This window comes from Myotis brandtii, unplaced genomic scaffold, assembly GCF_000412655.1.
Source record: "Myotis brandtii unplaced genomic scaffold, ASM41265v1 scaffold230, whole genome shotgun sequence".
Lineage (NCBI taxonomy): Eukaryota > Metazoa > Chordata > Mammalia > Chiroptera > Vespertilionidae > Myotis > Myotis brandtii.
This window is the reverse complement of record NW_005358650.1, coordinates 1,342,421-1,359,064: the sequence shown is the minus strand read 5'-3', so window position 1 is coordinate 1,359,064 and position 16,644 is coordinate 1,342,421. Positions and strand designations below refer to the sequence as shown.

Genomic DNA, 16,644 nt, shown 5'->3' with positions numbered 1-16,644 from the left:
CTGCTCTAATAGGAAGTAGAAACTATTACTAAAAGTATTTGCAGGATGAATCAAAATAACAGGTGATAATAAATTTAGTCTACCAAATATTATTAATTAACATTTTAGATACTAAAATTTATTAACTTAAATAATTTTATTAGATAAAACTTTATTTTACTGATTAAACAATGGTTTTCTTAGTAATTGATGAAGACTTATTGATAGCAGGACTTTGACAAAATTAAGACACAGGACATTTAGGTACATAATAAAATCTGAACTACATTGATACTTAGAAAATAACTTGCCTTGATTATTATGAAGCATAATGACTTAAGGTTCAGTTTTATTTCAAGTGTACTTTTAATACATACAGGTCCCAAGATTACATAAAAAATTTCAGGTTTCCATAATAGGATAGCAAAGTAAAATACAAAGTTATCAACAAAATATAGTTATAAATTTACTTTTGATATTTAATCCTGTACTCAGGGAAAATCAGTATCTAAGTAAATTATTGTTTTAATAATTATTCTTAAATTGCTAACCTCTGAGAGGTGAATAGCTACATTAAGTAGAAGGAATAGCCAAAAAATGGTAGCGGTTCAAGTGCCAAGAATATATTCTACTGGAAATGAATGTAACAATACATTAAAATTTTTATCTATTTTCTGTTTTGTGTGTTATGTGTGGTTTTTAATGTTTTGATGTCTTCTGTAAAATATGGAATAAAACAAATTTTAGTCATTATCTGTTTAATCCTATATAATAAAAGGGTAATATGCAAATTGACCCTAACAGCAGAACAACTGGGAATGACTGGTCACTATGACACACACTGACCACCAGGGGGCAGATGCTCAATGCAGGAGATGCCCCCTGGTGGTCAGTGTGCTCCCACAGAGCCAGCTGCCAGCACAGCGGTGATGGCAGGAGCCTCTCCCGCCTCAGCAGCGCTAAGGATGTCCGACTGCAGCTTCAGCCTGCTCCCCGCTAGCAAGTGGACATCCCTCAAGGGCTCCCGGGCTGCCAGAGGGATGTCTGACTGCCAGCTTAGGCCCAATCCCCCGGGGAGCGGGCCTAAGCCAGCAAGTGGACATCCCCCAAGGGGTCCCAGACTGCGAGAGGGCACAGGCCGGGCTGAGGGACCCCTCAAGGGCACAAATTTTTGTGCACCGGGCCTCTAGTATGTAAATAAAAAGCACAAAAACCTTTTTAAAAGTTATTCTATTGGAAGACTTAAATTTTTTGTTTAAATCTTTTTAATTGTATAAGTTGGGTCATATATATGTATGTATGTCTGACACACACTGACCTACATATACATGTCAATAATTTATCTTCACATTTAAAGTTATGTATTTAGTCTAATGTCTGTTTTATTACTTGTCCAATATTACCAATCTTTGCATTTTGAATTTCTCATTTGTTTATTGTTCAAGGAAGGACTAGAAGAATTAGAAGCCTACATATTTTATTTAGTTGGAAAAATGACTAACTCTTTTAAAGATCAGGTAAGGAATATCAGTAAGGACAGAAAAGAATGGAACAACCGAGGTGAGACCATGAGATGGAAGGAGAAAGTATAAATTTCTTAATAATCTAAATTAACTATCATATGAAAACAGTAGATAGAACTGATCCTTGAACTGTGTTGTTAATGTGTATATAGCAAAATACTAGGGGGAAATGTTCTATAAAACAAATCTATTATTTAGAATAAAATTTCCACAATGCAAATTTTATTAGGGATGAGAGCGTTATTAGGTTCTGAATGTTATATATATACTAAAGGCCGGATGCATGAAATTTGTGCAAGAGTAGACCTTCCTTCCCCCGTCTACTGGCACCAGCTTCCCTCTGACACCCAGGACCCGAAGGTCGCCTGGTCTAATTAGCATATAACGCTTTTATTATTCTACTAGAGGCCTGGTGCATGAAATTCATGCATGGGGGTGGTCCCTTAGCCTGGCCTGCACCCTCTCCAATCTGGGACCACTTGGGGGATGTCCTAATCGACTCTAACCACCTCTGCCTGCCTGCCTGATCACCCCTAACCCCTCTGCTTGCCTGCCTAATCTCCCCTAACCACCTCTGCCTGCCTGATTGCCCCTAACTGCCTCTGCCTCAGCCCCCACACCTGAGACCCAGGCTTTCTCCTCTGGCCAGCCACAGGCACCTGGGAACCAGGCTTCCCTCCCTCTGGCCAGCCACAGGCACCTGGGACTCAGGCCAGCTTCACCCAGGCTGGCCACAGGTGCCCGGGACTGTGGGCGGTTTCGCCCGGGCCTGCTTTGTCAGGAAGGATGTCCAGAAGGTCGTCTGGAAGACGTCTGGTCTAATTAGCATATTACCCTTTCATTAATATAGATATATGCAAATTGACCAAATGGCAGAACCACCAGTCGGTGGAGGGTGGGGCCGGCAAGCAGGCAGCGTCAGGCCAGCCAAGGTGCGTGCCAGCAGGCAGAGGGAGGGGACGGTGATGGGGGGAGGAGGTGGCAGTGACCAGCAGCGGCGGAGGGGCAATGGGGGGGCGGGGCCACGCTGGCCAGCACCATCCCCTGATGGGCCACCCAGTTGCCTCCCACAGAGGGAAGCCAGCAGCGGGAGCTGTGGTGGGGTGATGGGAGTGGTGCCTTCCCCTGATCAGTCCAGTCACCTCCCACAGAGGGAGACCAGCAGCGGCAGCAGCGGTGGGGTGATGGGGGCGGCGCTGTCCCCTGATTGACCTACCTGGTTGCCTCCCACAGAGGCCAGACTGCAGCTTAGGCCCACTCCCTACAGCATTCCCTGAGGGCTACCAAACTGTGAGAGGGCGCAGGCTGGGCTGAGGGACCTCCCCACCGCCACCCCTAGTGCACGAATTTTTGTGCACCAGGCCTCTAGTTATAGATATATGTGCATGTATGTGAGGCATGAGTGGGGTGGGCATTGAGTGAAATTTGTGTGTGTGCTACACTTAAAAGGGCCAGTTTTCTTTAGTAGAAAACTAGGAAAAAGTAAATTCAAGTCCAAAATTAAGAGTATCTATCTACAAATGTAAAAGATCTAGATTGTGAGACACTTACAAAGGGGTGGAGAGTTTGACTTCAGTGCAGATGGAAAAGGGTGCTCGATAAGGGGGCCAAATGCTTGGGAGCTTTGACACCACAGTGGTAGATGAGAGACAGACACACAGTATATTTTGAGAACTATTTTGAGGAGACAAATAATGTTGCCAAGAGCCTCCATCTTCAAAAAGAGTCTCATTGGTCAGGAGACAACTGGAAAGGAATTGTTTGTGAAAATAATTTTCAAATAATTCAATTTATTTGCCCAAAGTAGAAATGGTCAAAGTTAATCAAGATGGCATGGGAGGAAATGGGTAATTAGAAGCCTGAGTTATTGTTTGAGGAAAAAAACTCTCAACTATAAAATGAATACTTGCATCTATTAATGGGGCAGGCAAGTTCCTCATTCTATTTTCACTGAAGGATATGCACATGTAATTGCACTCGGTGGAAGCAGCACTTTTCACTTCTCTGTATTCCTTCAGAAATACTCGTTTCTCTTTTGCTGTTAAGCAGACAGCACCTAGCATTGGACAGTAGATATGTCTCCTATTCACAATTCCCATTATAATGATGCTGTACAGAATAGTGGGGGCGTCTATGAAATTTTAAAACACATTCTAAGTTAAAAAAATAAACCTTTCTGCTAATGGAAACATTTTTTCTTTCTAACTAAAAGTCTGATAAGAAACAAGCTACAGCATGAAGGATGAAAGCAGGCCCTGGCTTCCCATTCCTGGGCTCATGGGAACTATACCAGACCATCCCCTTGTCTCACCCCTGATGGATTAAAAACATTCCTCTAATCACTTGTGAGGTGGCCTCATACTTAGTAATGTGTAAGTTTCAGCCAGGAGTAGAAATTGAAAATGGTACTACTTATATCTAGTTTAGAGTAGAGGAAGTGGACAAGTGGTCCAGTCTGAAGTTTATTTTTGGTTACTTTTTACTCAGCCCATTTTACTCTAGCCCCAAATCGTAGTCAATTGGAGCAGTGTGAGGTTTTGAACATCTCAATAAAATACCTTATAAATATTTATTACTGCTTTCAGATAGCAGTAAGCTGAAGTCATCTCTGTCAGTAGGGGTAAAAACGATTTAAAATGCCATTGATCCAACAGCTTTGTTGCTAAGAGTTATTTTGCTTTTGTTGCTGGGCTTATCTGTTATGAAACAAGTTTGAAAACTCTAGTGCCAAACAGGCCGTATGGTTTGGAACTCCAAATAAGATGCCCTCACAATGGGTGAAAATTCAAACCTCAGGGGCTGCGATGGTTCAATCTGCCCTGTGTCTTAGGGCTTCAGTGGGATTGTAGCCATGAGTGGGAAGCCAGGAGATACGCCATCAGTACTAATAAATTGTAAATTTAATTCACCTTCAGATTTCTGAGCCTTGTTAAAATTACTTTTTGCTTGTTCTTTCTGATATATTTCTAAGAACTAATAGATCTCTACTTACAGTAAGCTCCTAAGAAAATAGAACTCTAATTAACTTATTCTCATAATATTAATACTATTTACATAGGACTTTATATATAGAATGTTGACAATTATTGTTTTTTTAATCCTTAAACAGTCCTATGAAATACGTATTAATACTGTAACATTATCTCCATTTACAATTGGCATAGCGGAGTTAACTTTCTCAAAGTCAGCATGTTAATAAATAGGAGAGCCAAAACTTGAAGCCAAGTCTTTCACTCCAAATCTTTTCCCTACCAGCTATTTTAGAGAAGTTCCTTAATAATGCTACATTGGCAAAAGCACATCCAGTCTTGATATCCTCTTTCAATTCCTTAAATTCTGGTCATTTTTCAGATTGGGTCTTCTATTATTATCATACTTTTTTTTTTCCACAACCTTCAACGCCTTATTTGGTTCCCAAATTTCTATCTCCAACTGTCTGTTAGACATATTTGTTTGGACATCTCAGAGCCTCCCAAATACTACATATGTAAAATTATCTTTTCTCCCAGGCATGTTCCTGTTTCTACATCCCTATCTCAGAGGTCTTGCAAGGTCATCATGAAACTTTGATATTGTTATCTTTGTCTCTCACCCTACCCTACCCTACAGCCAACCCTTTTATGTTCGTTCGTTTTCTCTCTCTCTCTCTCTCCTCTCTGTCTCTCCACTGTCACCACCCTACTCAAGGCTACTCACCTGATTTCTAGCTCAGCTCAGCTTCCTAAATTAATCTCCCTACTTCAAACTTTTATTCCCAATCCATTCTTCACACTGCAGTCAAGGAGATCTTGCTAAAGGGCAATCTAATCTAGTCTTTTACTTACTCTTATTCAGAAAAACTCCTCTGTGGACAAAGGATCAAGTCCAATTTCCTTAGCATAGCAATTTACGTCCAACTCTCTTTCTTCCAACCCCTTATATTTATGTTTTTTTGGGGAAAAGCCACAGACAAGCCTTCTAAAATTTTATAATGCATTGATAACATTCATTAAGGATCATCTGAATAATTATAACCAATTTCATAAGCTACCAGGTTAAATAGAAGCGTTTCATTCATTTAAAAATTCTAAACTGAATTTCCAAACTATATTTCCATTTGCATACTTCAAAGTATTTACAAAATTCTAGATCAAGGCCTTTATTATTTATCCCAGTTTTAACAAATAAGCATGTGAGTCTAATAAGTCAAATGACTTCACAGGATATGGAAATAGAACTCAAATTTAAATCTTTCTAATGAAAGCCTATAACCTCCACCATGCCGTACACCATACTGCTTCTGCCCCTCTATGTACTACACAAAGACAAGTGAATTAGCCGATAAAGAGCCAAACTAGATCATTTAAGTTTTTATTTTTTTATTTTTTTTTAAATATATTTTATTTATTTTTTTTTAGAGAGAGGAAGGAAGAGAGATAGAGAGTTAGAAACATCGATGAGAGAGAAACATCGATCAGCTGCCTCCTGCACATCTCCCACTGGGGATGTGCCCACAACCCAGGTACATGCCCTTGACCGGAATCGAACCCGGGACCCTTCAGTCCGCAGGCCGACGCTCTATCCACTGAGCCAAACCGGTTTCAGCTATTTTTTTCTTGTTTCTTCTCATCTGCACCACATGAACATCATAGCTGTGTTTCATAAACGCCCCTATATCCAAGCTCCTAAGCCACAAGAGCACCACTGTGCACTAAAAATATATTTGAAAATAAACAGACTTTAGGAGTAGTTAAGACAGATAATAATAGACTGATTAAAGGATGCTAGATCATTCCTGACACTGCATAAGATTAAATATGGTAATCAGATTTTGGATTTAGACAACCCCAGATAAATCCAAAGTAGAACAAGATGAGGTCTTCAAATCTCTACTTCATTTTCTTGCCTTTCAAAATACATATTTGCATTTAATTCATGTCTCCTTCAGAGCTGAGGAATTTATGAAGGCTTTACCCAGGTGAGCTGATTATATGTTCTTTTTACTTTTTTCTTCTTTTCTGTTCTGTTTTGAATGAAGCAGTCTCTATTTTAATCCTTGTTTTCATAAATTAGTTGCTTAGCAAAGGGAAACTTTTTTGAATGTTATATATGAGGACACTTTAACAATGTATTTCTTTACAGTCACAGAAAGTCCAACAGCTGTTTGTAACTGACTCTGTCATTAGAGAGGATGGATGCATCCTAAAAAGTTCTCAATAGTCAATGTGTTTAGGCCTCTTTTATTTAGGCTAAGAAAGACATCATATGCACAGTTGAATAGCTACCAGCCATATCCTAATTTGGTTATTTGAAATAAATTGTGCATTTGGAAAGCAAGGAAAATGCAATTGACAAGCTAGGCTTCTAAGCATAATTGAAATTCATTCTGAATTCAAAGACGGTCAGTTTCATTTCAAAGCAGTAATGTTTGTTTTGAATTCCTATATTCTGCTTTGTTTCCATTGCAGCATTAATTTACTACCAAATGTAAATTTGATTTTAATAAATCACCAAATGATTTTCTCATCTGGTTTAGTTAGTAGAATTTTTCTTCATTAACTTTACCTTAATTTCACTTACATGTTTTTACTTGATTTTTAAAATATATTAATCACCCAAAACATTGTAATCTGATCTCAAGAAAGAAGACATCAAAGATTACTTTTTCCTATTACAATAATTGCAATTACTCTGAGATTTAAAACAATTTCATAGGCAAATATTCTGGCTAATATTTTTGTGTAAATAATCCCAAATCAAACTTTGCAAAATGACCAGGAATTCAGACAGTCCTTGCCTTCCTCATTCTCACTCAGAATTTAAATATTAGATGGCTATCAATCTCCCTTTTCTTCTTCCAGCATTTAAGCATTAGTTGTTTTTTATTCTAGTGTCAGATTACCCTAAGGTTGAATAAGTACCCTCAAATTATTTATTTGGAAAGAAAGCAAAAATAAATTTCTATTGTCTACTTATTATTTTGCATATTCCCCCAGTTACTAACAATTCGCTTTTTAAAATTTTTTATATGAAGGCATTTAACTTCTCAAACAAATCTGTAGTACCCATGAGAGTAAATTACAATCAGGAAATCAGCATGCTAATAAAACAGTCTTGGTGTGTTCTTTCCAAGAGGAAAATCATCCAATAACCAAATTTTCAAACAGGTTTTTAAAATGACATACCAGGAACTGAGATGTGATGGGTTAAATTCTCAACCCTCTCAACAGCCATGAAGCCTTTTTCAGAGACTGGTTCCAGATTATTTTTGCAATAGCAATAAAAATTCTCAATATGATCTGACTTGTGAAGGTATACAGTAATTACACAAAACACAATGGTATGTTGCTCCTATCTCATGGGACTGCCCACGCCTCAGTGAATTTGAGAGATGCGATGAAATGTTAGCACTAATTATCTGCCCAATATAAACCCAATCCTAATGTAATTAAATTAACCTGGCAGGTTCAATCTAACCATAATCTATCATTCTAAGCATAATTCTCATCCTTAGCCAGACTGCAATTTACACACTTTTTTTATGATAATGGGCAAAGATACAGCACAGTAGTTCAAGCTATGCAAAAGGAAATCCAGAAAATATCAAGCATAAAATAATGTAAAGTGTCCTATGGACTTGAGTGAATAGAAATGGGTTTCCCAAGATCGATTCTGAAAGACCCTGTGCTGGTCAGGTCAGAGTAGGAGAAAACTATAATCACAGATTTTTCAGACATAGCAATTGAAAAAAATTCAGAGTAGCTAGCATTCTAATTGCAGTTGAATAGGGTGACTTCTCTTTCTACACTGATATTTAATTTATGCATCATTCTGCATGTGGGATTAGCTAAATTTTCCCTCTAATACTCCTTCTAAAACCAAAGAGTAAATTAAGCAAAGCAAAATACATTTCTTTAGGGTTTTCTAGTCTAACAATGTCATGATAATAATACATAGAGTAAGACTGTACCTTCTAAAGTGAGTGACACATACCACTACTGGTCTGCAAAATGGTTTCGGATGGTGCACGATGAAGATATTTTTGTTATTTTTTATTTATTTGTTTTTGTTTTCATGAATATTTGCTACACCCCAGATTTTCACATATAGTACTGTCTAGTATAAAGCTAACGTAAAAAGTTTAATGAATCAATAAACTATTAAGCAAATAACAGCACAGCTATTTCATGGGAGTAGTAAGACTCATGAAAGTAGTACACAAATGACGGAAGCTGGGAACAAATAGTGCAAGTTGCATTCAGTCATTCATTTCTTCATCCAACAAATGTTTATTAACCACTGTGTTCTTCCACATACTAGTATATGGAACAGGAACACATCAAAGTATAAGACAGACAAGATCTTTGTCCTTGTGGATCCTACACTTTGGTCCACATCTCTAGTGCTTCCTCAGAAGAGTAGGACAGGCTGAGGATGTATAGTATACACTGGGGTGTTTTCTCTTCCTTCGCTGGGCCTCAAAGTAAATTCCCTCTGGAGTTCTGTTGGCTCAAATCAGGTTAACAATGGAGCAGCCGGGGATCTGGTTTAATCCCAGGAAGATAGTCTCACTGGGGGGGCTTCATAAAGAGCAATGCCCTGTAAATACTGGAGCTCTAAGAAGGATGGATGTCCCATCATAAAAAGGAAGGTCAAGGTTGAGGTGCCTCACTCACCCCGTCAGACATCCCCCTTCTGAGCACTTCCACACTCATCCTCCGTGTCCTTGCCGACCATTTTAGCTTACAGACAAAGTCAAACCCAAAATACAGCACAGGAACCCTTGCACTCTGAGAAGCCCAAAGTGAGCACAGGGAGACAAGCAGTGAAAATACGACATGATATCTTTCTTACTCCAGTGGCCCTGGCCTACTAATCTGACTTGCTAAGTCTTTATCTAAGTCATGTGTAGGGCAGATGAAAGTAAGATATTGAGGAATTAACACCTAAGATTGATTTAGGACGCAATTTGGGTAGAGCCTCTACACTGGGCTGAGAAAAAATAAAAAATTATCTCTCAAGAAGGTTGTTTTTTTTTCCCCTGTAAGTTTGCTGATATAGAAAGAGAATCTTTTGTGCTTAAACCAAAATAATAATAATAAAATTTTAAAAAATAAAATAAAAAATTTAAACCTTAGAGGTACTGTCTGGGAGGGGAGGAATATGAAGTGGAGTGAAGGGAAACAGAATTCATTGCAGGTCTCCTCAAGACTGCCTTAGGCCATTAAATATTTTCTGAATGAGCCTCCATTCCACCTGTTCAAAACTGTATCTGTTTCAACAGTGTTTCTGAAATCAGAATCACATGGGGTTGGAGGTTGGGTGCTTATTAAAAATGCCTATTCCTGGGCCCCACCTCAGAATCTGAATCTACATTTTTAGCAAGTTGCTCAGTGATGCTTAAGCACTCTCACGTTTGAGTAAATCCCTGTGCTAACCTATAAATTTCTTTCAGTTTGTATTATATTTACATTTTTATGTTAAGTTCAGCTCAGAATCTTGAGCCCATAGCAAGCACACCGGCAAATTCTTAAGGCTACCTCTGTGAGAAGTACGCTGGGGTTTCTCCATTAGAAGTTTGCTCCTTTCTCTTGAATCATTCTATAAGAAAGTGAGAGAGGAAAGGGAGAGTTCTGGAAGCATGTCAGGAAGAGCCTCTACACTTAACACAGTAAAGCAATAAAAACCTTGCAAAAATTGTCAGCAGAATACATGCCTCACTTTCCGAGGCTTGCCGTGATGGAGAAAGAAGTGAAGCAGTATCTCTGCACCATGCTTCTTTGGGCAAGTCACCACGGTATATCACTCTCAGCTCCCTCTGATGAGAAATGAGGGGTTGGGTAGGGGACCTCACACCTACCCATCCTGTCCAGCAAAGGGTAGACACTTTTGGAAGTGGAAGAGATTCTCATTTTTAGTTCATCCTTCCCTTCCTTTACTGGTATTACTTAATGTATAAAACTTTATTAAATACTGAGTTTAATTTTTTTCTGGTTTATGAATATAAATTTTACCTAGTTTTTAAAACGTTAATAATAGTTATAATAACAATAATATATCCCCACTGCACAATGCTCTCTTCTGTCTGCATTTTATTTCTGCAGGGATTCTGATTTAACTTGTATAAGGTAGGCTTCTTTTTTAAAATATATTTTATTGAATTTTTACAGAGAGGAAGGGAGAGGGATAGAGAGTTAGAAACATCGATGCAAGAGAAACATTGATCAGCTGCCTCCTGCACACTCCCTACTGGGGATATGCCCACAACCAAGGTACATGCCCTTGACCGGAATCAAACCTGGGACCCTTGAATCTGCAGGCCGACGCTCTATCCACTGAGCCAAACCGGTTAGGGCTAAGGTGGGCTTCTTGTTCTTCAAGGATTACCCTCATCTACTTAATTATGTTTGATCCATTATAGGTCAAATGGGGTGATGGCATTCCACCAAAGCTTATGTTTAAAGATCATTCTTTTGGCCCTGGCCAGTGTTTCTAAGTGGTTAGAGCATCAGGCCTATGCACCAAAGGGTGCTGGGTTCAATTCCCAGTCAAGGGCACTTACCTGGGCTGCATGTTCACTCCCTGCCCCGAGTCAGGGCGGGTGTGGGAGACAACCAGTCGATGTGTCTCACAACAATGTCTCTCTCTCTCTCTCTCTTCACCTCCCTCCCTCCCTCCCTTCCACTCTCTCTGAAAAGCAATGGAAAAAAATATCCTCAGGTGATATGTATTATTATTATTATTGTAATAAAGTGCTTTTATATTTATTCTTATGAACTCTACACATTAACAGATTAATGCTACAATGATTACCAAGAATCTCTTTTGCAGATAGACATGAATATTCTCTGTGAGATTCAACAACTACCCATTGTATGCTCAGGGAGAGGAAAAGTTGGTTTCATTGGACATGAGATTTGGATGTTTCTATTTTAAAATTTTAACCTAATAGATTCTAATATTTACCAATATGAAAGTATATAAATATAGATATAAAAACAAAAGCTGTTCAGTTTCCAGACACTGGGAAATTTTTATTAATAACTACTGCCTAACAGCCAAGTTCGTTCAGTTTGATCCTTACATCCCCATAGCACAAGTCTAAAGTGATGTACAGGTATTATTGAAACAGCTGTTTTCCAACATAACTCTTCTTATGCTTATACATACTTTTTAAAAATTTTTAGACAAAAAAGAGTAGTTTAAGAATACATGCTATTCAAAATCAGGAATTACAATAGATAAGTTTGTACACTTAAAACATACTTTTAAAAGTAAATAGAAAATTTACAATTTTCTTCTCTTCAAATATTTTTAAACTTAAACTTTTCATAATTTGTTTTATACGTACAAATTTCTTCTAAATGTTTAGTGCAAAGAACAAGGGCTTTGTGATAAAATCATGAAAGTGAAATTATAAAAAATAGGCAAAAGTTGCTTTCAAATTCTACAGAAAACTGGAGCCAATGGGCATTAAATGCTACCCTGGAAGTTAAGCATGTAACCTTCTGAATTAAGTTTGTATTTGGTCTCCTCTAGCATTTTAATAGTGATCATTATTTACACTTTTATGAGTCTTTCTTTTTTTACTGATAACAGAACATTCCCTTTGATTGTTCCAAGGAAAACATTTCAGCTTAGCAATATAATAGAGAATTTTTAAGTAATTTGTCAAAAACAGTGGCACCAGTAAAATTTCCTAATACCTTAAAAAAAAGCACCTTTACATTCTAACAGGTTTCTCAGAATAATGCTATCAATATGTAATTCTGCAGTGGAAGGATATTGTTAGTATTTCCTGTTTACATTTTTTTCTCATTCTTCTGTGAATTATAGCAATGAGTCAAAGCTCAGTTAGACAAAAAAAAATCCATAAAATCCAATATAAAGGTCTCAAATGTGATAGAATTTGGCTGATATATAACTGCAATCATGGTAACTTTCCTGAGCTTTATTGACAATTTTGCACAGAACAAATAAACATTTATGAAAAATATAAATCCAGGAAATCTGTGGTGAAATCGGTACCTTAATGTATATTCTAAGGCAGTGGTCGGCAAACTCATTAGTCAACAGAGCCAAATATCAACAGTACAACGATTGAAATTTCTTTTGAGAGTCAAATTTTTTAAACTTAAACTATATAGGTAGTTACACTGTTATTAACTTAATTAGGGTACTCCTAAGGCTTAGGAAGAGCCACACTCAAGGGGCCAAAGAGCCGCATGTGGCTCACGAGCCGCAGTTTGCCGACCATGGTTCTAAGGCCTAGTGGTGATGTATTTTACTGGTGGATAAAATTATACTTTATACATATGTGTAAAAAAAGCTAAAGTGCTTAGAAGTTTGTCAAAGTATAATGAGAGTCCATTAGATGGTTATAAAAAGGGGCATGATTTAATTTATATATTTTTAAAATCTGGCTCCTATGTAAATAATCAAAGGATGTAAATATGAAAGTAGGAAATCAGTTAGAAAGCCATTGCAGTTGTCCAGATTTAAAATATAAATGAATATATATTTAAACATATATTTAAATATATTATGAATATATAAATATATATTTTTAAAGTCTGGACTACCTATGTACATGTACCTGTACACACATATGTATATATGTAGAGGGAGAGGCTTACAATGGGGTATTAGTAATGGAGGAAAAAGAAGTAGACATACTAAGGATAGATATTTAAAAACAGAACACAGAAAACTTGCTGATGGGTTTGATGAGGAAAGTAAGTTAAAGAGAAACATCAAGGATGACATCTAGGTGTTTGATTTGAGTGACATAGATGGTGAAACTGTCAACTGAGATTGGAAAGATTCTGGGGAGTAAAGAATTGGAGAAGGCAGGGAACCTCAAGAGCTCTGTTTGTGACATGATAATAGGAGATTACAATTAGACATCCAAGTAGATATGTCAACTTAGCAGTTGGATGTTTAAGCCTAGACTTTGGGGAGGAAGTCTGGGGTAGAATTATGAATTTAGAATCATTTGTATGGATTATTTTAAAACCACATAAATGAGTAGGATTTCCTGGGGAGAGAGTTGATAAAGAAGCAAAAGAACCCTGAAGATGCCAACGATTAGAGATTGAGCAAGAGAAGATCCAGCAAAAGCATTTAAGAGGAAAAGGCCAGTGGAGCAAGACGAGGACCAGGAGAGTGTGGCATCAGGGAATTTAAAGGAAGGAATAGAGTCAGGAGGAATGGAGTGATCAGTTGCATCAAATTCTGCCTAAAGTGTGACTAAGTTGACTACAGAGAAGTGACTGTTGGCTTTGGCAATACAGATGTCACTGTTGATTGGGGGCGAGAGTGCTCTGAGTGGAGTGGTGAGGATAATAGACTTTGTGGAGTGGGTTTGGGAAAAGAATGTGAGGAGAGAAGGTGGAGTCAATATATATATAGACGACTCCTTCAAGATGTGTTGCTGAAAAGGTGATCACAGGCATGTGATAATAGATGGAGGGGTCAAGAAATGTTTATATGCCTTTATTAACTATAAACTAATTAATACACAGTAAAAGGGAAAATGCATTTAGAAATACAAGAGGGCACATTTTTGAAAACATAATTAGATAGAGATTGGTGCTGCCTAACCATTTATTCGTGCATATTTATTAGTTGAGATGCCTACTAGGTGTCAGACACTGTGCTAGATACCAGGTACATATTTGACAGCACCTTCTATTTCCTGAAACAAAACTGTAGTGCTCTTTTGTAGCTAAAGTGCAAACTGATTTAAATTTGTTCTGTGTGATCAGAAACAGTCCCAGGACATCAATACCGAAGTGTTGGTTCAAAGAGGAAGCTTGCTTAATTCCTAACAGCCTGGGTTCTAGCCCCGAATTTGCCAATATTAGTGCAATATGGGACGCTAGGACTCTCTGAGTATCAGTTTTTCTAAAAAGAGAACTTTGGGTGAGCTGATCTTGAAAAATGTCTAGATTTTGGGGGAGGGGGCTGAGGGGGTGTCAAAAAGGTTATGGTTTGATTAGCTTTATCTAAGCACTCACTCGCAGCTCTGATATGATGGATGGTCTCTCAAAGTCAGGCACTGCTCAACTCTATGTTTGCATATATGCTAATAGATTCATTATACTCTAACACAAAGTAAGAATAACAGATGTCATTGACTGGAGTCATTTATAATATAATGTCAGTTGTGTTTCTTCAAGGTGAATCTGTAAGGTGGAATTCATAATTGCCATCTTAGAGGCAAAGGCAATTCAGCCTACCAGAGACTACAACACTTGCCCAGTAAGCAGCAGAGCCAGACAACAACCCAGAGCTTTTGAGGCAAAGTCCAGGGTACTCTCCATTAAACACAGCACAGCCAGAGGCTGCATTTTGCTATTCAAACTATGTGGGGCCATAAAGAAGCAATTGATAACCTAGTCAAGTGCCTTTGAACTATATGTCAAATTAGAAAATCCAATATGTGTAAGACAGGGATTTAAGAAAAAAGTAAGATATTAATTATATGTTTGTAATCCTCTCCCAAATCCAACCTCCAAGTTGGCCTTCTAAGAAAATGGATTATTGCTTGCTTAGTCAGCCATAGGAACTTAATTGTGCCTTTTGGAGGCGTAAATAGAAAGGATAATTGGAAGATGCCAGAAGAGTGGCAATTGCTTTCAATAAGAAAGGTAGCCTAAAGAAAAAAACAATTTTCAGAGAGTTATGAGAATGAGAATCTGTGGAGGAAAAAGGATTTGAAATCAACACTTACTATAATGTAGGAGATTTTGAAGAGAGATGAGTTAAGAATTTACATATATTTTTACAAAAATTGGCCACAAACCAGTCCATTTTATTTGATTTACAGTACAGCAGATAAAAGTTGAGCTTCTCTGCTGAGGTATGTAAAGACACAGACTGCCAAAAATGCACTCACAACAAACTATTTCAGTGGAAGCATTCTCTTTGCATCTTTGCAGACAGTTCAATCTTCTAAAAGTAAAGCAATGGAATCAGGCTTAGCTCTAAGTGTGGGCAGGTCCCCAATGGATGTGATAACTGGAAAGTTAGGAGGCTGCCTTTCCCCTAAGTATCTCCCCCCAAACACTTTCTGTTGGCTAAGACATCATCAACACAGAAAATAATCCTTTATTTTGCAATAAAGATAAAGAATTAGATCTTCTACAAATAATAAATCTTATGCATTTAATCCTATATTTAAATATTTAAATATAGTATATATGATAATAATGTAATTAAGGCAATCTATCTCCTGCTTTACTTAATTTAGCATGGGCACAAATCTGATATTAAATTTGGTTCAACTTCATAAAAAATTAGGTATTTCTATTAGGCCAAGAAAATTTGCAATATAAATAATTAATTGAACAGAATGTCATTTTATAATTTGCATCCTACATGTCTACGCATAGGAAAATACATATGTTTGAATGTTCATGTGGTATAAAATAATGTAATAAATAGTTTGGGGCGGGGGCGGAATTACACAAAAAGGAAAAGTATAATTTTGATAAAATGTATTCAAAGGAGAACACTGTGGGATATCAGAGAAAGGTACGATGCTGTCAAGTTGCAATGAGTTAAATTAGTAACTTTGAGTGGAAAATAATTTCAAATTTTATGCTTTCAAAGGACGGTGAAAGCTGCAGACCCTCAGCTCCCAAAAATGAGGAGAAAAAGAAGAAAAGCCTATAGAAAATGGAAACTCTTGAATCCCACAATATGTATGTCCAATTCATTGGTTTTATGAGTATGTAAATATGAATTACCCAACGTATGTACTTTCTTCTTTATCACAGGAATGTTTACAAAAGTAGAAAGATAAATGCATATAAATGTTATAAAACTATTTTAAATGTCATAAAAGTATTTAGAAGTTTGGTCAGTTGTTATTATGTATATATTTCTGCATGGATTATTAATGGTATTAGTATTGTGAATAAAAATGTAAATAAAATATTTGAGACAAAGGCTATTAAGACCTCTATTCTTAGGAACTGTGTTTACTACACTGCCATTTAACTATCTCAGTTCTATCTTCTTACTTGCAAAAATTGATGTGCCGTCAATTGAAAAGGGCTATCTTACCTAATAATAGACAAACATGTAAATTGACCGTACCTTCGCTACACTAACCAGCCAATCAGGAGAGTATGCAAATTAACCTAACAAAGATGGC

At 37.3% G+C, this 16,644-nt stretch overlaps 1 protein-coding gene across 1 annotated transcript in view; it reads left to right on the top strand.

The window, feature by feature from the left end:
* The first annotated feature begins 6,345 nt into the window (after positions 1 to 6,345).
* Positions 6,346 to 16,644, top strand: part of LOC106726137 — a 97,792-nt gene continuing 87,493 nt past the window's right edge. Inside the window, exons 1-2 of the mRNA XM_014539862.1 lie at positions 6,346 to 6,459; positions 16,098 to 16,189. Of these exons, the coding sequence (XP_014395348.1) occupies positions 6,443 to 6,459; positions 16,098 to 16,189 (109 nt within the window). The 5' untranslated portion in view covers positions 6,346 to 6,442. The remainder of the gene's footprint in view (positions 6,460 to 16,097; positions 16,190 to 16,644) is intronic.